Source organism: Bactrocera neohumeralis, chromosome 2, assembly GCF_024586455.1.
Source record: "Bactrocera neohumeralis isolate Rockhampton chromosome 2, APGP_CSIRO_Bneo_wtdbg2-racon-allhic-juicebox.fasta_v2, whole genome shotgun sequence".
NCBI lineage: Eukaryota > Metazoa > Arthropoda > Insecta > Diptera > Tephritidae > Bactrocera > Bactrocera neohumeralis.
In genome coordinates, this window is record NC_065919.1 from 23,856,880 (window position 1) to 23,882,510 (window position 25,631).

A 25,631-nucleotide genomic window follows, 5' to 3' on the forward strand; every position below is an offset into this window, starting at 1 on the left:
GATTGCAGTATTATTTAACGCAAAAATATCTTTCTAACAATTTTCACAAGTCAAGCAGATCTATTTTTTACAATTTTATTTCTAGTATAACTAACCAATTACAGAATTTTGTGTTTTTTTAAGTTTTCCCAGCCATGATAATATACATCATGTAATTAATGATTATTTAATATTTACATATACGATATTCTAGACACCTTATTAATTGTCAAATTTTAAAAATGGTACATACAAATATTTCTGTGGAAATTATTTTTACTTACACTTAGCAACTCTTTCGAGGAAATATATTGGATATATTTCACCTCATAACTGCCAAAAATCAAATGACGTCTTGTTTCGAAAGAACTCGGCAAGTTTTTTGCAACGATTCCCGAAAAGTGTCGACTGATTTTTATAAAACGACGCAAAGGGAATTTGTAGTAAATAATAAAATTTAAAATTAATTAATATACAGAAAAGAATATTTAGTAACAACGAAAGGTGTTAAACTTCGTAAAAAATCTGTAAATCTGTTTAAACGAGTAATTTTCGATTGTAAAAAATTACGTGAAAATAGGAGAGATAGTGAAGGAAAAACCAAAGCGGAGCAGCAAGAGTCTAGCAAGGAAGATCCTATTTCACCACAGTGGCTGAGTCGCCATTTTGTCTGCTGGCCGGCTGATTTTGCTTGCGGGATATGGAAAATTCGCTAATCTTCAAAAAATATTAACTTGATTAGACGGTGACGTTGTAGTTGAAAAGAAAGAGCCGAAGTTAAAGTAATCAAAAGGATAAGTGATCATTGCTAATTGTGCATAGTTGTGGTATATAATTGTAAAGTGGTCAAATAATTGCAAAATCAAGACAAAGCGGAATTCGACTGCAATCCAATGGTAATAGGGCGGATGCAAAAAATGGTGAGTTTGGAATGGAAGGAAGAAATAATATGATATTGCGAAAAAGGAGACTTAGCGACGGCGAAAAGAATGCATTCGAGAAAGACAAGAAAATGAGTAGGTTACAGCTGTAGGGAGAGTGAGTGAGCGATAACGGACTGGCATTGTTTAAAAGAAAATTGCGAAGATTCTCGGTGTTTGCTTTTGAATAGTCAGTTCGCTGTTGGGGGAAAAAAATGAAGGAAAACAAACAAGATTATTAAAAGAATTTACAAAAGTGTCGTAAACATAAACGAATATCGCATTTATACGAATTAGAAATAAAAAGGCAATTGAATAACAATTTTGTGTGAAGAAACGAGTAGTGATGAGTAAACAACGAAAAGTGCGCAGCTGAGCCGAACATCGAAATGTGAAAAGGAAAAAATGGGATATAAAAATCAATAATCGATATGCAACTCAATTTTTAACATTGTGTTTATACATGCGAAATTTGTCTTACGACTGCTTTTGGAACTTAGATGAGTGCGTAATTTGAAGTAGAAATAAACCTAGCAATTAATAATTCTGTGATATATGCTGCTACATAACACTTTCTGGCAATATAACAAACTTACACCGGTTCAATATAGTGAAAAGGTGTCAATTAAAATAATTTTAATATGATTTAATTTTTAAACTAAAACAATTAAAACGTGTATATATACAATCATAATACAATAATACCTGTATTTGGCTAATAAGTTGTGTAGAAATATTTTATTCAAAACATATTAATGAATTCTTTAAACGCTTAAATCTAAAACGAAATGCGAAAACTAGCGAAGATACATATAGAACATTTTCTGGAACAAGGAGAGCGACACTATTGCTAATAATGTAAAAGAACAAAGTGATGTAATATTACTAGAAACATATTTAAATAAAATAATACGTTATATTGCTTAAAGTGCTTATATTGTGAATGAATTAGTAATAAAAATTAAAAAAATGTGACAACGTCTAACAAATTTTATTAGTATTGATTTTCCGTTTTTCTTGGCTAATTCCATCTTTCTTTGCGGTTACATTCCAATTCATCGCAACTTATCAGATTCTGAAGTGATTTCTGCTACAATGTTTCTAACGCATTCTCTTTTGTGGCTAACTTTATTTTCAGTAAATGGATTTATGCTTCTCCCTATTGAATATGTAAATGACCGATAGCAAAATCATCAAATTGCTTGTGCTTAATTAAGGGTCAAGGAGGTAAAAGAGCAGCAAGCAATATATAAAATAATTCTCATCGATAATTAAAAATAAAGCAATAATATAAACAATAAAGTAATAATTATTGCTACAGCTACTAATAGATTATACCCATAAAGTAACAACGGCTATAACAACGAAGCACAAAATCAAAAGGTTGCAGCTGTGGAAGCGGCGGTGGCTGTAAAAGGTAATTGTAATTAATGCCAAATCTAAAGAAAAACAAAGTTTAGACTATAATATACAATAAATGTATGTATGTATATATTTTATATAAACATTAACGACGTATATTCCAAATAGATTAGAAGTTGCATTTAATTGTTAAAGTGCAGCAGTATTAGTGCCTCTGTTAACTACCACGAAGAGATGACGTTTGATACGCGCGGACGCCAGACAGGCGGGGGAGGTGGTGGTACCGGTAACGATAATTCAAATGTGGGCACGGCAAATACAAATAGCAATCTAAATAGTAATAGTGGCACAACCCTTGGGAATACTACTGGCGGTGGTAGTGGGGGAGGTGTTAACAATGGCAGTGTAGAACAACCTACACCTTCTACAGTTAATCCGGATGCAACTTCGCAAGGTGGAGAGACAACGGCCAACAACGCTGTTGTGGACAACATGTAAGCTTGTTATTACCGTGATTATTACCGTTGATCTTTGTATCATCTGAGTTACATTTTCCTAAACATTTAAAGTTTAGATTTGTCCACGTTAGGTAAACAATTAAAATGAAAAGAGAAATATTTTTAATTACTCCTCGAATTTCGAATATATTGCAGGGAATTTGGCAACAGTTTAATAAATATTATTTTTTAGAATTTTTAAACACTTTCCTCTTTGAAATGGACAACAAATAATATTTATTTTATACATTTTTGAGTAAACTTTAAAATTGTTCGTGTCTTATCGCAACATGAACAAATATAAATGCATAAGAAGGAGAAATTTAAATGTTAGGGCTAATAAAAACAAGCACACAACTAGTAGTACATATAAAATGAATGAGTCATATAATTTGATTAACACGTACCCAATCTTTGTTCATACTTTCATAAAATTCAAATTTTTTAGGCTAGTGCATTAAAGTATATATTCATTTTAAATTACTAGAACACCCGAAAAACTGATTTCATCATTTCCTACGTTAAAATTGCGTTCATTGACACAAAAGATCTCAAATCCGCGTTGGGTTGTACCAGTGCTGCCTGAACAAGAGTTGGAAGTATTGCTTAACGCAGCAATTGCGCTAACCGCAGCAGGTATGTAGAACGTTTGATGTGTAAAAAATTCAAACAGAAACTTATACTTTATTTAATACTTTAGGTGTGGATCATGACTGCGAACCATGTGTGGAATTCTATCGCAATGCGCTTACTACTTCCTTTTCAAAAATCCTTACCGACGAGGCGGTTAATTCATGGAAATACAATATCCATCATTGCATTTTATTGTCGTGCGGCAAGTTACTCCATTTAATTGCCATACATATGCCGCGTGATAATCCCTATTTATTGGATTTGCTTGCTATGGTCTTTGATCCGGAGAACAAGTTTAACACATTCAATGCCGCACGTCAACCCAGTTGCTTTGCTGCACCGGATTTTCTATGGGGCGTATTAGACGCTAATAAAATGTTTGCTAAACCACCACCAGAGCCTAAAAATCCCCGTGGCTGGCTTGTTGATTTAATCAATCGTTTCGGTCAGCTTGGCGGTTTCGATAATCTGCTGGAGCGATTCAATTGTGGTTTGCAGTTGTTAAAGAAGAATCAAGAGCAAAGTGGACTCGAGTCGTCGGGATCTGGCTTAGATTTAAGCAGTAAGACTAGCAAATCGTCACAGGCGTCCGACGAAAGTCAAGATAATAAATTAACACTGGCGTTGATATTTAGTCTACTACGTCCTTTCGGGCAGTGCAGTGAGCTATTAACACCTGCTACTATTGCCAAATACTTCATGCCAATTTGGAATGTGGTATTGGATCTATTAGATAGTTTCTCCGATGATGAATTGAAGCGTGAAGCGAAACCAGAGGGACGAAACGATTACATTAACGGTATTGTGAAGTCGGCACGTTTGTTGGCAAGTCGTTTGCCAGGACAAGAGGATTTGATACGAGATCTGGAAATGTTTCGTCTGAAAATGATACTACGTCTACTACAAGTCTCTAGTTTCAATGGCAAAATGAATGCACTAAATGAAATCAATAAGGTGCTCAGCTCTGTTTCATATTATTCACATCGCACGCAGCAATTACAACACTGCTTGCCAGATGATGAAATGGACTGGTTAACGGCGGAGCGCATGGCTGTGAGTACAAAATTAGCAAATAAATAGAAAAACAAGAAAAACTTTAACTTCGGTGACACTGAAGCCGTAATACCTATCACAATTTAAAGAGTTACCGTACAAAAACTTGACTTTGATCACTATGTTTGTATGTTAACTATATGCTATAGTGGTCCGATCTAGCAATTTATCCGGATAGTTTTGCCTCTGACAATAATCTATGCGAAATTTCTTGAAAATATCTTGTCAAAAAAAAAGTTTTTTTTTTTCATACAAGAACTAAATTTTGATGATGAGATGGGTGAAATTTCAGATTGATATCTCAAAAACTGAGGGACTAGTTCGTGTATATACAGACAGACGGAAAAACATACAGACAGGCAGACGAACATGGCCAAATCGACTCGGCTCACCATGCTGATAATTTAAATATATATTTTATAGGGCCTCAGACGTTTCCTTCTGGGTGTTAAAAACATAGTGTCAAACTTAATATACCCTGTTCAGGGTATAAAAAATTTAGTTGGAAGTTGAAAAACAAAATAATTTGTATTCCAAAATTAATCTTTTGGGTAAATGGAATATTTAGATTTAGATTTTAGGTTTTAAGAAGAAAGTAGGTAAAAGTGAAAACTTCTAAAAATCAAAACAACATAAGTAAATTAACAAAACATATTTTTTTAAATTTTTATGAAAATATTATTTCAAATATCAATAAAAATATTTCCGTTTTCTTAAAAGAACTGGATTAAAGACTCTGATGTGCTGGGTATTGTTCTGAAAGATTCGCTACATCAACCCCAATATGTTGAGAAGCTGGAGAAAATCATACGCTTTCTGATCAAAGAGCACGCATTGACGCTAGAGGATTTAGATGCCGTTTGGCGTGCACAAGCGGGTAAACATGAGGCGATTGTAAAGAATGTGCATGATCTCTTGGCGAAATTGGCTTGGGATTTTACACCCGAACAGCTGGATCATCTCTTCGAATCGTTTCAGGTAGTAAATAGCACAAGTTTAATTAAAAAAATTGGCTAGCAAAATAACAATTTCTCAAATTTCCATCTTACCACGCTATACTAGACAAGCATGACAAACGCCAATAAGCGTCAACGTGAACGACTGCTTGAATTGATAAGACGCTTGGCTGAAGATGATAAAAATGGTGTAATGGCACAAAAAGTATTGAAACTTTTTTGGACGTTGGCGCATAGTCAGGAAATACAACCAGATGTATTGGATCAAGCTTTGGCGGCACACGTAAAAATCTTGGACTACAGCTGTTCGCAGGAGCGTGACGCGCAGAAAATTGTCTGGTTAGATAAATGTGTACAAGAATTGAAGAGTGGTGATAATTGGGTGTTGCCCGCTTTACGTTTAATACGTGAAATCTGTTGCCTATACGATTCTTTGCCCAGCCATGCACCGCGTACACAGCAAACACTTAATCGTCAACAAGTCATCGAGCGTTTGCAAAACGACTATACTTTGGTGATTCTGGTGACAAATAGTTTAACTACGTATATGGACAAAATACGCACTATGATCGCTGAGATGCCGAATGTGGAGCCGAACACATTATGCATCGACGGAAGATATCCACATAATATGCAAATACAAGAGCGCTTGGATTTTCTGAAGTTCTTGCTGAAGGATGGGCAACTGTGGTTGTGTGCCGAACAGGTGAGTAATAAGACTTAGGGTAAGACCGTTTACATGACAGTCGGGCTTAAGTAACCGGAACGAACACAAATTTTTATCCGGTCAAGAATTGTCAACTTGGCATCATTCCTCGAAATTACTACAGGATTGTTTTCTGCTGCTACAACAAAAACAATTAAGAATAAAAGTATCTGTAAAGGGTTAAAAGTTAGTAATAGACAAGGTTTTACGTTACTGGAAAGGAATTAGAAGTCTGACTCTACCGGAAGGGTAGACGTTCTAGCCTAATATGCTAAGCATTGGCCTTAGGTTGACCTGCGTTTGATTTTTTTTTAATTTGACCTATCCTACATTTAATTTTACGGTCATTCTGCCGGCAGTGCACAACACAACCCTCTGTTTATTGACAAAAAGCATTTCCTAAATTATTTTGAGAAAAACTCGCGAGTTGACAGTACTTAATCGAATAAAAACCCGGGTCCATTCCGGTTACGTTGACCCAACTTTTGTAATAAAGCAAGTCAACCGTGTCAGCGCGGCTAGATTCAAGTAGTTCTAGAACCGATTTTATATAAATGTCATTTATATTACAATTTAAGTTTTTATAGTATTTTATTTTAAAGCTTAATATGTTTTTAAATATAATAACTCCCATTTACATTTATATCTCTTCTACAGGCTAAGCAAATTTGGCACTGCCTGGCGGTAAACGCAGTATTTCCAAGTGATCGTGAAGAGTGCTTTCGATGGTTTGGCAAATTAATGGGCGAAGAACCCGACCTGGATCCAGGCATAAATAAAGACTTCTTCGAAAACAATATTTTACAACTCGATCCGCAATTGTTGACTGAGAGTGGCATCAAATGCTTCGAACGCTTCTTCAAGGCTGTCAACTCCAAGGAGGATAAATTGAAAGCAATACATCGCGGTTATATACTTGACAATGAGGATCTCATTGGTAAAGACTATCTGTGGCGAGTCATTACCACGGGTGGTGAAGAAATCGCCAATAAGGCTATTGATCTGCTAAAAGAGGTTTCGACAGCGCTAGGACCGCGCCTGCAAGAGAGTATTTGTGATTTTCATGAAATGTTCATTGCCGAATGCTGCGAACGACTACGTACACATTATAGTAATATAATTATTTTGGGCAAAACAATTGGCAGCAACAGTTCAAATGATCCTAGTCAAGCGGATGCCGATTCGAAGGATATTAAGGATCGTTTTATTGAAGCTGAGAAAATGTGCCGTATTATAAAAGTATTGCAAGAGTATATAAAAGAATGTGATCGTTCATTTAATGGCGATCGCTATCTATTGCCCCTTAGTCGGGTGACACGCGGCAAAAATACTAGTCTCTATATACGCTTTCAAAATCCCGGCCGACCCATTGACGATATTGAGGTGACAACACACAGTAATGAAACGGTGGCATCATTCAAGCGCAATTTATTGAAACGCATCAAAGGCAATTCACCAGCCAACATAAAAGTCGATTTGTTCTACAATAACGGTGAACTAATTGAGATTAGCGATGAGATCAATCCACTGTATCAGTATGCCATACGTGATAAAATGATACTCACAGCCAAGTTGACACCAGTCGGTCCAGGGCTGGCCAGTAGCCCCGATTCATCCAGCGACTCCAGCACCGGCTCACCGCCACGTCCCTGCCCCGATATGCAACGTGTCGAGTCGGAGAGCACGCTGCCCGGAGTGATCATCGCACAGAACTACAAATATACCGAGTTTTTCCTGAAGCTGTATCAACTGGGCAGCGACTTGGATCATGGTCGATTGCGAGAGAGCGCAAAATCATTGTTGCATTTGTTGCCATGTGATTGGCACACCGTAAAGATGTTGCAAACCATGTGTCGCGTGCAGGGACAACTGCAGGTCGGCACCAATGACGTTGTTAGAGCCGCGGTGACAGCGGAAGCCGTCAGTGGCAGCAGCGCTATACCAAGTGGCGTAAAAGAGGAAGAGGCTGAAACGGTGGGCGTAGGCAACGGCAGTGTTGTAGTGCAAAATACGACCGCCTTTGATGGTGACCAGGTAATGCAGAATTTACAACTTAAACCCCATTTATTTACCACTTATTTATTCTAATTTTCTATTGTGAACAGATCAATCTTCAGGAATGCACGCCTGAGATGCTATTTCTGCATGGCACACCCGCACAGGTGCTCTACAATTTGGGTGTTTTGAATGGTTTGCTGATACCAGCTTTGGATCCCTACGGTGAGGCGGCAATGCAAGTGCAATCGGCTTGGTTACATTCGGGCTGCGCACATTTCATACTCGAGCTGTTGACCAAAAACAATTTCCTACCCAACGCCGATATGCATACCAAACGTGCGGCATTTCATTGTGTGCTACACCTTGCAAGATTGTTCCTCTACACGGTCGGCTATGTGCTGTCACGTGTCGGCGACGAGCCGATGCTACGCGATTTCGATGTAGGCGCACGTTCACAAGTTGAAATACTTAAGCAAATTCTGAATTCGATACCGAACAATTCGGAGAGCACTATGCGTGCCATCTCCACAAAATTGGCTGAAAATTTAGCCGCGGAAATGCTTTCGGCCAGCGCCGAGGGTGAACGTTGTCGCATACTATTCAGCTCGACACTGCAGTGGTCATGCCCAGACATAGCGACCATCAAGGCTGTTATACAATTGGCTTGGTCATCATCGTGTGGCAATCTGCAAGCGCTTGGCAATAAAAATGACTTTGCCAATGATATAACAATGCCGGATGCGCAGGACTTTGCCATGTGTAAAGAGGCGCTCGAAGTGCTAACCATTTCATTGGTACTTAATCCCAGTGCTAACGAGGCATTAAACAACGATCCGATTTGGCCGAAATTCATCACATCACTTATATTGAAGAATCCATCACGTCATGTGCGTCAAATCGCCGCTGATCAGCTGTTTCTCTCATGCACTTACTGTGCCGGTGATCGTCGTCCATTCGCTTATATGGTTAATCTGCTGGTGAATTCACTGAAAACGCTCGTGCCACAATACGAGGCAACGTGCGCCGATTTCTTTCAATTGCTCTGCCGCACACTCTCCTATGGCAGTGTGTGCAATTGGCCGCTGAACATTGGGGACGGCTTACTGACCGAGGAGATCAATTGGCTGCAGAAGATACGCGAAAATGTTATACATACCGGTGACATACAGGTGCATGAGGATCTATTGGAGGGTCATCTATGTTTGGCCAAAGAATTGATGTTCTTTTTGTCGCCGGAGACCAAAGCCCAACTTACCGAGTTGATCGACGAGATTATTGATATTTTCCTCTTTCCGGCTTCACGTGAATACCTGCACTTGCGGAAGTTCAACAAATTGCGAAATCCCACATCACCCCCACCCGTTTGTCGTAGTCCTCACACCATAGCGGCGGCTTGCGATTTCTTGATAGCACTTTGCCAGAATTGTGTTCCTAACATGAAATTGCTGACCAACACACTAATCGATTTCGTGTGCACCGATACGGATCCGTTACGTGAATGGGACTTTCTACCGCCGGTTGGTCCACGACCCGTCAAAGGTTTTTGTGGTTTGAAGAATGCCGGCGCCACATGCTACATGAATTCGGTGTTGCAACAATTGTATATGGTGCCATCCATACGCGTCGGTATATTGAAGGCTGACGGTGCTGCTATAATTGAGAATGAAGATTTCAGCGGCGAAACTGATGTGGCTAGCATAAATAGTGCGCTTTTCTCCAGTGCTGGTAACGGTGAAGACAATAGCAGCGGCACTGATGTGCGGAAAAACTATCACGTGGTCATATTGAAATATGTGCAGGCGATATTTGGCCATCTGGGTCACAGTTCGTTGCAATACTATGTGCCACGTGGCTTGTGGGCATATTTTAAGTGAGTTGCATGAGGCTAGAATACTTAATTTATGATTACGTACTGATTTTGCTTTTATTTTTAGACTACAAGGTGAACCGGTTAATTTGCGCGAGCAACAAGATGCAGTTGAATTCTTTATGTCGCTCTTCGAAAGTCTGGATGAAGGCCTTAAGGCCTTGGGCCATACGCAACTGATGAATGCCACTTTGGGTGGTTCGTTTAGCGATCAGAAGATATGTCAGGAGTGCCCGCATCGCTATTCCAAGGAGGAGCCGTTCAGTGTGTTCAGCGTGGATATACGAAATCATAGCTCATTAACAGAATCGCTGGAGCAGTATGTCAAAGGGGAACTGTTAGAGGGCGCTGATGCATACCATTGTGATAAATGTGATAAAAAAGTAAGTAAATTGGTTTCTACTATTAAATTGTCGCCAGAATTGTGTTACGAAATATTTGTGATTGTGGCAGCTAAAAAGTTTTTTTTTTGATATCGTTTGAACTTATAAATGTAGTAGGTTAGAAGGTATAAGTAGGTTATATGCATAAGGCTCTAGTTAAAATGGTATTTTTTTAATTTCAAAATTTTACTCTCCACGTGTTTTTTTTGTTATAACTGCTTAAGAATTTTCCCATCTTGTTAGATTGTTATTATTATTGTTGTAGTTAGTGTTGCAGATAATATATTAAAAACATACCTGAAAATTTAATTAATTTTTTTTTTATTTTGTAGTTATAAAAATCTTAATAAAACTAATATTCAAATTTCTAATCCCAAATATCGGATGGAAAACAAAAAAATGAATCACAAGTTTTGAAAAAAAAAAAATAATCACAAGTTTTGAAACATAAAAAATAATTAATCACAAGTTTTGAAAAAATGAATCACAAGTTTTGAAAAATTAAAAAAAAAATAATCACAAGTTTTGAAAAATAAAAAATAATAATCACAAGTTTTGAAAAATTAAAAAAAAATAATAATCACAAGTTTTGAAAAATTAAAAAAAATGAATCACAAGTTTTGAAAAATAAAAAAAAAATTAGTAACAAGTTTCGAAAAGTTAAAAAAAAAATTGATCACAAGTTTTGAAACATAAAAAATAATAATCACAAGTTTTGAAAACTTAAAAAAAAATGAATCACAAGTTTTGAAAAATTAAAAAAAAAAAACATAATCATAAGTTTTGAAAAATAAAAAATAATAATCACAAGTTTTGAAAAATTAAAAAAAATTAATCACAAGTTTTGAAAACTTAAAAAAAAAATGAATCACAAGTTTTGAAAAATTAAAAAAAAATTAGTTACAAGTTTCGAAAAGTTAAAAAAAAAATTGATCACAAGTTTTGAAAAATTAAAAAAAAAAGATTAATTTGCTTTTGTTCACGATTGCGTATCTCGTAGCTTACCATTAGCAAAGAGCCATCCTTTTCAATAATTTAGAGTATTGGTCGGCAAACTTGCACATCCAAACGATTTATATTTTATCAATTTTTAATTCCGATTTTGGATGGAAAATTAAATTTTCAATTTTTAATTCCGATTTTACAAGTAAAAATTGCAAATCTAACGTAACATAAGAGATAAATTAAAGAAACTCGAAAGCTTGTTTGTATGGTAATGTTATGTAGAGATATTTGATGATCTCGCATTTTTTGCGAATAAAATTGCAAATTTTCGTGACTTTTATCGATAGTGTTTCAATTTTGTTTCATTTATATACACACATTATACTCAAGCTCTTATTTCTTTTATCGTTTCAGGTAGTTACAATTAAGCGGTTGTGTGTAAAAAAACTACCGCCTGTGTTAGCCATTCAATTAAAGCGTTTCGAATACGATTACGAGCGCGTTTGCGCCATTAAATTTAATGATTACTTTGAGTTCCCACGCGTTCTTGATATGGAACCGTATACAGGTAAGAAACTAATACCTACCACACACGAATAAGCGAGTGGACTCCGCGCACAATTTTTTAATTAATGAAAACTAAACTGCCGCAGCATATTTTGCTAATCAAATTAACTCAAAAATGATTCTTATTTCTTTCTTTCAGTTTCTGGCTTAGCCAAATTGGAGGGTGAAGTCATTGAGGTGGGTGATAATTGCCAATCGAATGGCGAAACAACCAAATATGAATTAAGTGGCATTGTGGTACATAGCGGACAGGCTTCCGGTGGCCATTACTTTAGTTATATACTTTCTAAGTAAGTTGCACTCTATATGTGCATAATATTCAATATAACATCAATTGTATTTCGTTAGAAATCCCTCCACTGGCAAGGAACAATGGTATAAATTCGACGACGGCGAAGTGAGTGAATGTAAAATGCACGAAGATGAAGAATTGAAAGCGCAATGTTTCGGTGGCGATTACATGGGCGAAATTTACGATAATAATTTGAAGCGCATGCAATACCGGCGGCAGAAGCGCTGGTGGAATGCATATATGCTTTTCTATACGCGTTGCGATCAAAAACCCATACAATTCGAACCCTGTGTGGAGCAGTTGTCATTGGCCGAAAGTCGTAATTTTGTTTTACCGCTGCCAAAACCAATCGAACGCAGCGTGCGGTGAGTGCATAATATTTGAAGAACAGGGTTGCGAATTTTTTAGTTAAATATCCAAAAAAAAAAAATTATTAAAAAGTAAATTAGAATTTTGATTTCAAAATGCTGGCATTTAAAAAAGAGAAAATTTAAGTTTAAATTGCAAAATCGGATTTAAAAATTGATGAAATATAAATTGTTTGGATGTGTAAAATTCCTCCGACCACTACTTTAGAGTATTGAATATGGTTGGCTCTGTACAAGCTCTAGCTCAAAATGGTAGAATACGTAGTGCGCAACCTCGAAAAGAAAAAATGTAAATTCCTTTTTTTTAATTATACCCTGAAGGGTGCATATTAGGTTTGCCACGAAGTTTAAACAGCCAGAATGAAACGTTGGGGACTCTATAAAATGTAAATATATTTAAATGATCAGCATGGCGAGCTGAGCCGATTTAGCCGTATCCATCTGTCTGTATATACTCAAACTATTCCTTCAGTTTTTGATATGTCGAGCTGACATTTTGTATACGTCCCTGTCTCTCAAAGAATCTACTCATTTTTCGTAACCACCGATATCCTACCACTATATTATATAGCTGGCATACAAACTGAACGATCAAAATCATGTTCTTATAAGGAGAACTTTTTTTAATTGACGTTATCTTCACGAAATTTTGGTCGAATTATTGTGTTCGGCAAAGGTACAATCTGTGAAGAAATTGATCGGATGGAACCACTATAGTATATAGCTGTCATAAAAACTAACCCATCAAAATCAAGTTCTTGTTTGGAATCTTTTTAATTTGTGAAGGATAGCAACAAAACCGAAGTTAAAGTTTTTTCTTATTTGTAAAAAATGTAATTTTTTTAATTAATTTTTTTTTTATTTTTAACTTTTTCAAATTAAATTTCTTTTAACTAAATTTTTTTTTTAATTCTTTTCTACGGTATTTTTGATTTGAAATTTCAAAATTTATTGTGAATTAAGTGTTTCGGGATTACAAAAAAAATTAATTTAAATTTTAATGCAATTATTTTTTTAACACATTATTCAAAACCCTGCTGAGGATACACAAAAATACCAATTTTATTTATTTTAATTTTTAATTTATTTCCACAGTCATCAAAATGTACGATTTTTGCACTCGAAGAGTATTTTCTCGGTGGAATTTTTCAATTTCATTAAAAAATTAGTTAGCTGTAGTATACCGTCAACACGTCCGGACAAAATGGTACGTATATTTTACAGCTATGTGCTTTTAAATATGTTTGCTTACTTTCTCTATTTACCGCAGACACCAGCTGCTGAAGAGCTTTCATTGCTAGGCGTTCAACTAGCATCGCAATTCTTATTTCACACAGGATTTAGAACGAAAAAATCGTTGCGTGGACCGGTTATCGAGTGGTACGTTTATTTTATTTATATCGGACATTTTTAATTCATATTCATACTTATGTTTGATTTGCTTACACTTTCCAGGTACGACACTTTATCACATCACATTCGTTTCTCTTCGCTCGTGCGCAAATGGTTCGCCGCCAATGCTCTACTCAATCCATCATCCCGTTTGGGTGAATATATATTGATGGCACCATCGCCGGAAGTTCGCACTGTGTTTGTCAAATTGGTGGTTTTCTTCTGTCACTTTGCCATAGCCGACGAGCCGCTGGCTGGCTACGAAGGCAGCAATTTGTGTGAACAGATTTTAATAAGCGTCTTAGATTTGTTGAAGTGTGAAGCCGTCGATTATGGCAAACATTTGCCGCACTATTTTAGTCTATTTAGCATGTATGTGGGCTTGGGCATACCGGAAAAGCAACAACTGTTGAAGGTATGTGACTTTTTATTTCGTATCTCCATTTTCTTATTGGAAATATATATATATTTTTTTTTTAATTTACATTTAATGTTTCTTTAATATTAAAGAATTGTAATACTATTGTGCAGAAAATATGAATATGCAATATGTTATTATTTTTGTGTTATGTATGTATTTTTAAACTAATTTTACCTCTTCCGACATTTTTTGTAGAATAGGTTTTTTTTGTATTTAATTTTTTTTTAGTATTTTTTGGCATTTTTATTTGTTTTTAATATTTTTGATTTTTTTTTAATATTTTTTGTTTTTTCTTTTAATATATATGTATGTATGTATATTTAATAATAAAAAATAGGTTTATTGATACTAAAAATATTATCATATTTTATTGTTTTAGAATTTTTATTTTTTAATATACATATATTTTTGATAATAAAAAATATTATTATATTATTATTATTATATTATTTCTTTGTTTTTACAATTTTTGAATTTTCCTTAGTAATATTTATTTTTTTTCTATTTCGATACTATTTTATTTTATTTTTTCCTACTTTTTATTTTATTTTTTAATTTTTTTTTAGTTTTGTATAATATTTTATTTTTAAATTTTTTTTTGCTATTTTGTTTTAATATTTTTTATTTTATTTTTTTCTAATTATTTATTAATATTTTTTGTTATTTCTTTTATATTGTTTTAGTATTTTCATTTTTTAATATATATTTTTAATAATAAAAAATATTATTTTTATTTGTTTTTTTTTTAATTTTTTATTTTTTTCTTTAGAATTTTTTCTTTTTTTCCTATTTTTATTTTATTTTTTACTCCTTTATTTTTATTTTTTTCTATTCCGATTTTTGTTACAATATTTTGTAGTACAATTTTAATATTATTTTTGACTTATTTGCTTATATTTATATTTTTAATATTTTTACATTTTAAAATAATTTTACTTACATTTTAAAAAAATTTATTGATTTTTAAAATATTTTTAGTGTATCTACCTTTTAATTTTTTGTTTGTAATTAAAGCTGTAGTATACTTATTTTATATTTTTATATTAACTATTTTCAAAATAATTTAAGAATTATAATTTTACTGAGATTAATAATGTTTTATTTTTTGTAATTGCCTTAACTATTAATTTCTATTATCTATTACTTAAAAAAAATATATATATTTATATAATTACAGTTGAATGTGCCGTTTATATTCATGCAAGTCGCTTTGGACGAGGGTCCCGGTCCATCGATAAAGTATCAATATCCCGAACTGAGCAAACTGCATCAAGTGGTCTCGCATTTAATACGTTGCAGCGATATTTCTGACAAATGCCAAAACTCGAATCAAAATGCACAACCACTTGAGAATCCATTTAAGGATTCAAATATTAGGCGTGAAGAATTGGTGCCATTATCTCCAGAATGTGCTGACATACTCTTCAATCGAACGGGGTACGTTGTGAAAGTGAAACACTTGAAATTATCCATACTTATATTTCTCCCTAAACAGCTATATTAAGAAACTAATCGAGGACACAGCTGTTGGCGAGGAGGGCATCAAATTGCTGCAGTATTGCAGCTGGGAGAATCCACATTTCTCACGTGCTGTACTAACCGAACTGTTGTGGCAATGTGGTTTCGCCTACTGTCACGATATGCGCCATCACACCGAATTGCTGTTGCATATATTGTTAATCGAAGATTCGTGGCAACATCATCGCATACATAATGCCCTAAACGGTGTAGCGGAGGAACGCGAAGGCCTGCTGGAGACGATACAGCGCACAAAGACGCATTATCAAAAGCGCGCATACCAAATAATTAAATGCCTTACACAACTATTCCACAAATCACAAGTGGCCCTACAGATGCTTAATTCGAATGCCAGTATCGCACGGCATTGGACCATGGCGGTGGAGTGGTTGCAAGATGAATTGGATCGGCAACGCAGCTGTCAATACAATTCGTATTCGTGGTCACCACCGGCCCAGAGCAATGATAACACAAATGGCTATATGTTGGAGCGTTCACAATCCGCTAAGAATACGTGCACCATGGCATATGAGTTATGTCCCGAAGAGGTATGCTAAAAACACTACAACAATTAATTTATGATTTGTGATTTGAATTAATGTTTTGTGCAGGAACAAGAGGAGACCAATGAGTCGGATATTGAGCCAGCCGATGAGTCACAGCGACAGCAGCAGCTGCAACAACAGCAGCAGCAACAAATTGCACAGACGCTGCATGCACCCGCTGTGGATGATGATACAGTACCCGCTAGTCCAGCACACAAACCGTTTATGGTGGGACCGGTGAACAGCGGCAGCACCACCGGTTATTGGACTGTTGCGAATACATTTGCGGTTGATAGTCATACAACAACAACTACAACCACTTCGACCAGCAGCAGTGGTGGGGTTTTGACCGCAGTTAATAGTACGGAACCACAACAGCAACAACAGCAAGCTAACACAGATGCAAACATAAACGGTTTGACGTCCAGTGTGAAACAGCTGACGCTCTCCCCTAAAACGGTAATTCCCCCCTAAAAGTCGACAGTAGCATTTCTAATGTACTCGTACACTCCTAAGCATACCAGAGCAGCGGGTAAATGAGATTTTCAAGCATATCTACTAGCGTATTAGTTTTGTTTGTGTTTTACGTATTATTATTATTACTATTATTGTTTTGTTAACACAGTTGGAGTTTAAAAATTTTATATTTTTCTGTTTTATATGCTTTGGGTATTGAATTTGAAGTTGTATGGATGTGTATAGGAAATATTAGTATATATATACTTGTATTTTGAGGTTAGAAGTGATCCTTACATGTGTTCATAGTTGTTTCTACTGAGATTTGTATGATATAAGTAGGTTCTTGAAAGACACATACATATACATATATTTTAAGGAATGCTGATCAGTGTTTGAATTAGTTGAGTATTTAAATGTCATGCCAAAGAATATAAAAATAATTAAATTACTTCAAATTCACTAATATGGGATAAATAGTAATGCGAAAGTCTTACTAATATTATTTTAATCAAAGCATATCTTATATATATATGTATGTATGTATAAGTTGTATAAGACATGTTTCTGCTGTTAACCAATCTCTCATAACATCTTTAATCCCTGATAGCGTTAAATAACTACATTCTCTTATCTAACCGACTTAAGGTTTCGGTGTTAAGTGTTAAAAAAAAAATAAAATAACATGATTTAGCTTTTAACAGCATTATATAATTAATATTTGAAATTTGTACCTTACATTCATGCATTTTGCCATTTTGGAACAAAATCATCTGATCTTAATTGTTTTGGCTGTTCTATTCTTATATTCCATCTCAACGTCTACGCTGACTATGACACAAATTTGACCAACAACACACACATAAACATATATACAAATGCATACACATATATACCCAAAACTATTTACATTATTTATTTATATATACTTCATATATATATATATATATAAATACATTATTAGCGTACCTTGGGAATTAGTAAACATCACCAACAGCAGCTACAACAACATCAACAACAACACCATCAGCAACAGCTACAACAACAACAACAGCAACAGCAACGCGGTAACAGTTCAAGCCGTTTAGTTTAATTTACTTTAGCGCAAAGTTAGTTGAACTTAAATACTCTTTTTCGCTTTGTATGCAAATAAAATGCAACAGAATCAGCTACAAAAACAAAATAACCATAATCAACAATAATCACAGCGGCATACACTCACGCACACACATCCACACAATTACACATATACAACACCCACACACACTTGTTTGTCTAGCATTTGACGCAGTGTTGTTAATATTTGGCGTTATTTGACATTATTCAGCATTATTTATATTGCAGCGTAATGTTGTGTATTGTTTTCACTTGATTCACCCACTGAATTGCGGCATTCGCATTTGATCACACTTGCAGCTAATCTCGCAAATGCGTTTATTTATAGATAGTGCAAAATTTTTTTTCGCTATTTTTCCAATTTTTTTTGTTAATTTTTTTTGTTCTGTAAAATTGTTTCGCAAACAAACAATGTGCCAGGTTAATTGGTGGTTTTGTGTTTGAAATCTGCAGAATCAAACAAACACTTTTTAATGATAATAATATACTTTTTGTTTGTCACATTTATATTAAATTTTGGTTTTATTATTTTCTTTTTTTTATATAAAAAAGTATATATGTATGTATGTAAGTTGAGTAGGGAATGAATTATTACATATGTTGTTGTAATAATTAATATTTTTAGTTTTTTTTTTTATTATATAAATTTTGGTTTTATTATTTTCTTTTTGTATAAAAAGTATGAAAATTTAATAGGAAATTAATTATTATATGTTTATTTTTGTTCTATAATTTATTTTTTAGAATTCTAGTTTTTTATTTTAAATTTTTTATATACATTTTTCAATTTTCCTTTTCTTATATACATATGTATGTATGTATATATTATTATGTATTTACTTTATTTATTCATTTTATTTTTTTTATTTAATTTTTTTACAATTTTAATTAATACGTTTGTTTTGGTTTGTATAAATATTTTTCTGAAATCTAGTTTTTTATTTTAATTTTTTAAATTAATATTTTAATTTTTTAAATTAATATTTTAATTTTTTTTTAATAATCTTATTAAATTATTTATTTTATTTTGTTCAATTAAGATAGTTTAGTGTTTTTCATTGTTTTCTTTATTTTTATAAAATCTTATCCATCGTTGATATAAAATGAGTTTGTTTTTGTTTACACAGAAACTTGTTTGAAAAAAAATTTCATTGAACGTTTTCACAAATCAAAAAAAATTATCATAAACAATAAATATATTTTTTAATTTATATTTTAAATTCCTCTATAAACAACTTATCCATTATTCTAAAAGTTAATACAAAAACCCTTTTTTAACATTGTGCAAGTTCATTTTTATAAATAACATCAATTAATAGTAATAATGTATAAAAATCGTTTCCAGTCATTTTGAGACAGTGATGTTAGAGGTTATTTCTAGCTAATTTTTTGTTGCTAAAACCGAAAATGATAATAAAAGTTGTGTGGGTCAAACTACCACCAACCGTTCCTACGACAATCGGGTCTAAGTAACCAGAACGGACACGGATTTTTATCCGGCCATGAACTGTCAACTCGGCACCATAGCTCGAAATTACTTTAGGAATGTTTCTGCCTCTACAACAAAAAAGCTAAATTGACTTCGAAATCAGGACATCTCAAATATTTTTTTTTAAATTAATTTAATAATTTTTTAATTCTTTTTAGAAATATTAGTTTTTATAATTATAATTACATGACTTTTTTACGTTTTATAAATATTAATTTTTTTATTTCATAACTTTTATAAATTTTTATTTTTTTTATAATTCAATAAATAAATATTAATTTTATTATTTTTTGATAAATTAAAAAATTATTGCCATATTTGTAGCTTATGAGAAGCTAAATTCTATGCTAAAATATGAAATTTTAAATCCTTCGCAATATAATAAATTTACAGCTTGTTTTTATAATTTTTTATTAATTAAATGTAACTTTTTTCTAATTTTTTACTAATACTTTTTTTTTAGTAGTTTTGTCTCTTTTTATTTTTCTTTTCATTGTAGTTTTTTGACACTAAAAATTTATGTTTTTTCTTTTTTAATACTTTAATTTTTTAAATGATCATTAAGTTATTTATATTAACGTTTTTGTTAATAAAATCGGTTTTAGGAATTTTATGTAAGATTTAATTTCAACATTCGAATATAAATTCTGAAATATAAAGGAAATTTTAAATATAATTTTCTGTTTTAGCAACCGGAAATTAGGAAGTAACTTCCTCTAACATCACAGTCGCAAAATTGCTGAAAATTAGTGTAATTTTCTAATTACTCATTTTTATTATTTTTCTAAATTTCTTCAGTTTGTTTACAAATATGATTATTTTTTGATTTCTTGATTTCGGTGCTAATTTAATCCGTTTGATAAGTATAAATATTTATATTATTCCATTAAAAAGTTCGAAGTTTATAAGATTGTTGAGTTATTCGCTAAATGTATGTATGTATGTATGTACAAATATCACATTTACATACAAAGGAGTTTGTATAGCACCTGTGACACCTGGACGCATACTCATGCTTGACGCAAACACTACTACAAATGTATGTATGTATGTACACAAGCACACATACACACCACAGTTTCACTGCTTCCAATTCACCGTGCCCTTTAGCTTTTATTGGAACTAGCTGTTAGCCCTGTGTTCCTGTGAACTTGAGCTGAGGCTTAGATTTCTTAGGTTGCAAAAACGTTTGATGCTTGATTACGAATTAATATTGTAAATGCTTTGATTTAACTATTTCGTTGCAAAATGTTTTTTGTAAATATTTGGCTGTGTTGTAAAAAAAATAATAAAAAAAAATTATTTTTAATCGATTTTAAAACAAAATATTTAAAAATATTTCTTATGTACTATATTGTTAATTTCTCTCTTTCTCATTTCACATGCAACTTGTTTGGCTGCTGCATGGTGGCAACCACAAAAACCATATTGATGCCTTGCTACTGTTTATATGAATACAGTCCACCAGCGGCGGCATTGGTGAGACGACAACGACTACAGTGACGACGATGATGACTGGCCCAGACATCGAAAACTCCAAGCAAGCAATGCTGACAGCGCAGCAGCAGCAACAGCAGCAGACAATGGCAATAATGTCGCCTGCATTCATACAACTACAACAACAAAATCAACAACTAGCAGCGGGTGTAGTTACATTAGCTGCTCTGACGGCAGTCACATCATCAATAACAACAACAACAACGATTTCAATCAGTCTGCCTGTAAATACAATAATAGCAACAGCGACAACTACAACAGCAGCAACAGCCACAATCGCACCAACCACAAACACACTAATCAACACACTCGCAGCAGTAGCAGCAACAAAAGCAACAACCAAATTGGAGAACGGCGATAATATAACAGCAGCAACAACAACAACAGCACTCAATGAACAACAATCAATAACGTAGATGAAGCTCTAAAATTCATAGAGGAAATGGCACACACAACCCCACACACAAACAACCAAAACTACATATGCAACAGCAATAACAATACTATTGAATGAAAGGAGCAAAAAAGGAAAAATATACGTAAAACGTGCGTTTTCCAACGTTTAAGAAACAAACACACACACATACATACAAAAAAGCATATAGATTGGAGGGGAAATGAAAGCGAAGCGAAACAAAGCAAACAAACACAAAACAAAGATGCAAATATTATTAATTTAATTTATTCATTATGATAATAAAATAAATAAAAAATATTGCAAATAATAAAACCAAACGATAATCGAAATGATGGAGAGGATAGTGAAGAAACTGTGAGAATAGAAAGAGAGAGTGAGGTAGTGTCTGATTGTGGGAGAGTTAGTAGAAGAAACCCCCAAACGGGTTATAGCATAACAAGCGAAAGTGCATGTGCCAGAATGTGCTGAAAACATGTGCAAGCGGCTTGGAAACCAGCTTAAACTCGGTCCGGCGCCTTAAAGCGGGCTGCAAAATTCCAAAGCGAACAAGCTGCTTATTTCTACTACACAGACACATTAGTTAATGGCGCGTTCTAAGCGCAATTAAACTTTAGGTGCATACCGCAACGCACGAAGTACACAAAGGAGTCGTTCAAAATCGGTGCAAGTTACTCCGGAGCGCAGCCACAGCCAGGCTTTTTAAAACGTATGCAACACACTAGTTATAAACTAAATAATTAAGGAATTCATACGAAATAATTAGTAATACAATACGCATACACAATTCTATAACCTAAAAAAATGCGTACAAACATTAACGGAATACACATGCAACTGCACGATTTGGAAGTAAAATTCGAAACGATTATGTAATAGTATTAAATTGAAGTGCAGTAAAGTAAGAAGAAGTAAAGGTCAGCAGAAGCTACATACCTAACACACATAATATAAATTGATTTATTGGTGAAATTGTTGCTGGAAGCATAAGCTTGCATTACAACAGCAAAACTGCAATTGGAATGAAAAATGAAAAAAAGTAGGAATGTAGACACGGTTGCTGCAACGCATTCACACACACACAATCATACACATACGTCAAATTACACTAAGACAGTCACTGTAAATCGTGGAGAGCGCATAAATAACTTTGATTTTAATGCAAGACACTACACTTAAAACTTTTTTAATTTTTTGCTCTGCAAGAAAAACGCTAACTAACTCGGAACAATGAAAAACATTATAAATAAAATTGAAAAAAGAATTATAATAAAATTTTTAAAAAATATTGAAACAAAATATATGTATATGTAGGTATGTATAAGCATGATGTGTATGTGCCGTACAGCAGACATTGCAGCACTGATAGTTGCAAGTCTTATAAATATATAAATTATGCATACATCCATACTAGTAACGAAATAATTAGAAAGTTAGCAAAAGGTGTGAAGAAGGTGATTTGCATTGCGCTGCCATGGCTGTATTGGGCGCAACTATGCTGGATTTGTTGTGCATATATTGAGTTCGAATTTAATTTTCACAATGTGTTTCAAAGCTGAACACTTATGCTTTTTATTAAACTACATACCTAAATATTTTAATATCAAAGTTAAAACTACATTTTTATTTTTTTGTTTTTATTACTATTTTTTTCACAATATATTTTTTAAACGCCTGACATTATAAGCATAAAAATAACTTAAGTCAAAGCAAAACATGAAAACATGCTGGTAACCTAAAAGAGTAAATAACTAAACATTTATTACGCTTGCGAAAAAGAAGTAAAGAAATTAAAAAAAAAGTGTTTAATAAACAGTAATAAATACATACATACATATATATAATTAACTTTAACTAAATAAATGAGGAGTAATTAAATCAAAGTTGAATTCAACATTAACGCGTACACACAAGTACCGTTATACATGATAAAATATTTAGAAATTTATTTTAAAATATAACATATATACATATACACATATGTATGTATGTGTGCGCCTATAGCTACACATTTTTAGTTACGAAAATGTTATACGACGTTTTTCATTTAATTTAATTATGTAAAATAAATATAACAAACTTTATCAAGAATACATATTAATAACAATAACAAAGTAGTTAAATAACCGAAACGAAGCAAAACAAAACAAAAAATTAAACACATATTAAATGAAGCCAAATTTGCATTGTATGAGCTCGTCCCAAATGTACTAAGTAACGCAGAGCCTTGAAAAGGTCGTGCGCTTCGTCTAACAATTGTAATGAAATGTGCAAAACTGAATAACCGAAAACGAAAACTGCTAGTTATGAAAGTATATGGCAAAAGATATGTAAAAAAATATTAAGATATTGTTTTATAAATGAATGTAAATGCGTGTAGAAGTGCACGTACAACGTTGCACACACATTTTCAATATAATTTTTTAATTTTTATTTACATATTAGATTTTTTAATTATACAAAATAAAATAAAAAAGAAATTAATTAAAAACTAAACAGTAAATAAATACCAAGTATATGTATTAGTGAGTGGAAAATATTAGAATTGATTAAGCAGCGAATCGTTGGATTGTAAAATTTGTTAATATATACATACATATATGCGTATATATTTTTTAACTGTGTTTCTTTTGCTTCATTTTCAAAAACATCATGTTTTGTTGTTATGCGTTGAATTTGCTTTTCTAGAACACCTTTTTTTAACTTTATTAGTTTCATCATATATTTCATGTGTACATCAATCTTTTGTAAATTAACCGAAAACAGTAGTTTTAAACAAATTTTATTATTTTAAACAGTTTTACCAAAACCGTTTCTTCCGTTTCATGTGCCTACGTTATTGCGCCAAAATATTCTCATACCTACCAAAATACCCTTTCTGTTGCAAAATATTTAAACCAATAGGCTCCAAAAACTGACAAACAATATGCGAAATTAAAATTCGAAAATAGTTGTCATTCCGTTACACTAACGGCTTACCGTAACGTAACGTAATGCAAAATGTGTATAAATAATTTTAAGTTACGTGATTTCGACATAACTGCAACATGCTACCAATTTACTACTACGAATATTTCAAAATAATCTAAAATATAATAAAGGAAGAAATTATTACAAATTATATGCATATGATTAATTCCATTATAAAATATATTTAGTTTAGTTAAACCAAAAAACAAATTAAAATTACGAGCATTATTAATTGCAAAAATTAAAAATTAGAAATATTTTTATTTATATAAAAAAGCAAAGAATTGACAAAAATAAATTAAACTTTTTAAAAAATATAAACAAATATTTGATTTTTTTTAAACAACAGCTGATTTTTTTAATATTTATGGCAGTGAAAAAATAATTTTATAAATAGAGATTTGTATGAATTATATTATTAACATTTAACACGAACAGCCTAAATTTTTCTTCATTTAAATTGAATTGAATCAAGTAACAATGATTGATTTATTTTTTTAATTTTCTTATTACAGTTTTTAATTTATTTCAATATTTTAAATATTTATTTATTGTTTTTTTTTACATAAACAATATATTTTTTAATTAATTTATTTATTTTTATTTATTTATTTTTTTAATTTTTAAGTTATTTTCTTTTTCTTATAATTTTTTAAACTTATTTTTTGATATTTAAAAAATGTTTTTAATATTTATTTAACTATTTTTTTTTTAATATTTATTTGAAATCTTTTTTTTTATTATTTTTTAATAAACTTTTAACTTTTGATTTATATTTTTTTACTTTTAATTAAGTAATATGCTTAATTTTTTATTTTTATTGTAATTCTTAATTAATTTTATTTGAAATCTTTTTAATATTATTTTTCTTATAATTTCTTATTTTTTTAAATTTATTTTATTTTAATATTTTAACATATTTGTGACATTTTAATTTTTCTTTTTAATGTACTTTTTTCAATTATTATAATTAAAAATTTCAGTTAAATAATAACAACAGTAAAAAGTAGAAATTGAACAAAAAATTATTGGATGAATTAAAAATAATAAAATAGTTTAATTTATTGTAAAATAAATTTTAAGTTTCAGCGTTCTATGATTGAAATTAAGTCGTTTTGTATCTAATAGGCAATAAATTTTGCACATGAGTTAAAAAAAACTTATGTAACTGTATTTCCTCCCTAATAATTATTACACGATGAACTAAGTTTTAAAATTTTAATTTTAAATTCTTAAACCCTGTTTCACTTTCGAAGCTTGAACTGGCCAGCACATTTTAATATTGT

At 32.3% G+C, this 25,631-nt stretch overlaps 1 protein-coding gene across 5 annotated transcripts; it reads left to right on the forward strand.

Annotated features, from left to right (window-relative positions):
* Positions 1-345: 345 nt before the first annotated feature.
* Positions 346-24,496, forward strand: LOC126767726 (probable ubiquitin carboxyl-terminal hydrolase FAF). 5 transcript variants are annotated; one of them, XM_050485504.1, is made up of 21 exons: positions 346-899; positions 2,038-2,316; positions 2,430-2,755; positions 3,246-3,394; positions 3,459-4,444; positions 5,165-5,422; positions 5,507-6,106; positions 6,764-8,140; positions 8,212-9,974; positions 10,039-10,354; positions 11,714-11,867; positions 12,006-12,156; positions 12,215-12,523; positions 13,622-13,733; positions 13,797-13,906; positions 13,982-14,333; positions 15,517-15,776; positions 15,835-16,405; positions 16,469-16,861; positions 17,823-17,967; positions 20,924-21,072. In XM_050485504.1, the coding sequence occupies exons 3-20, from the start codon at positions 2,496-2,498 to the stop codon at positions 17,949-17,951; spliced, it is 8,250 nt and encodes a 2,749-aa protein (XP_050341461.1). In that variant the 5' UTR covers positions 346-899; positions 2,038-2,316; positions 2,430-2,495; the 3' UTR covers positions 17,952-17,967; positions 20,924-21,072. The 5 variants fall into 5 exon arrangements, 4 of the variants coding, with proteins under 4 accessions (XP_050341461.1, XP_050341544.1, XP_050341288.1 ...); XM_050485587.1 differs by having other exon boundaries at positions 347-899; positions 17,823-17,925; XR_007669179.1 differs by lacking the exon at positions 17,823-17,967 and having other exon boundaries at positions 16,469-16,934.
* Positions 24,497-25,631: the final 1,135 nt, after the last annotated feature.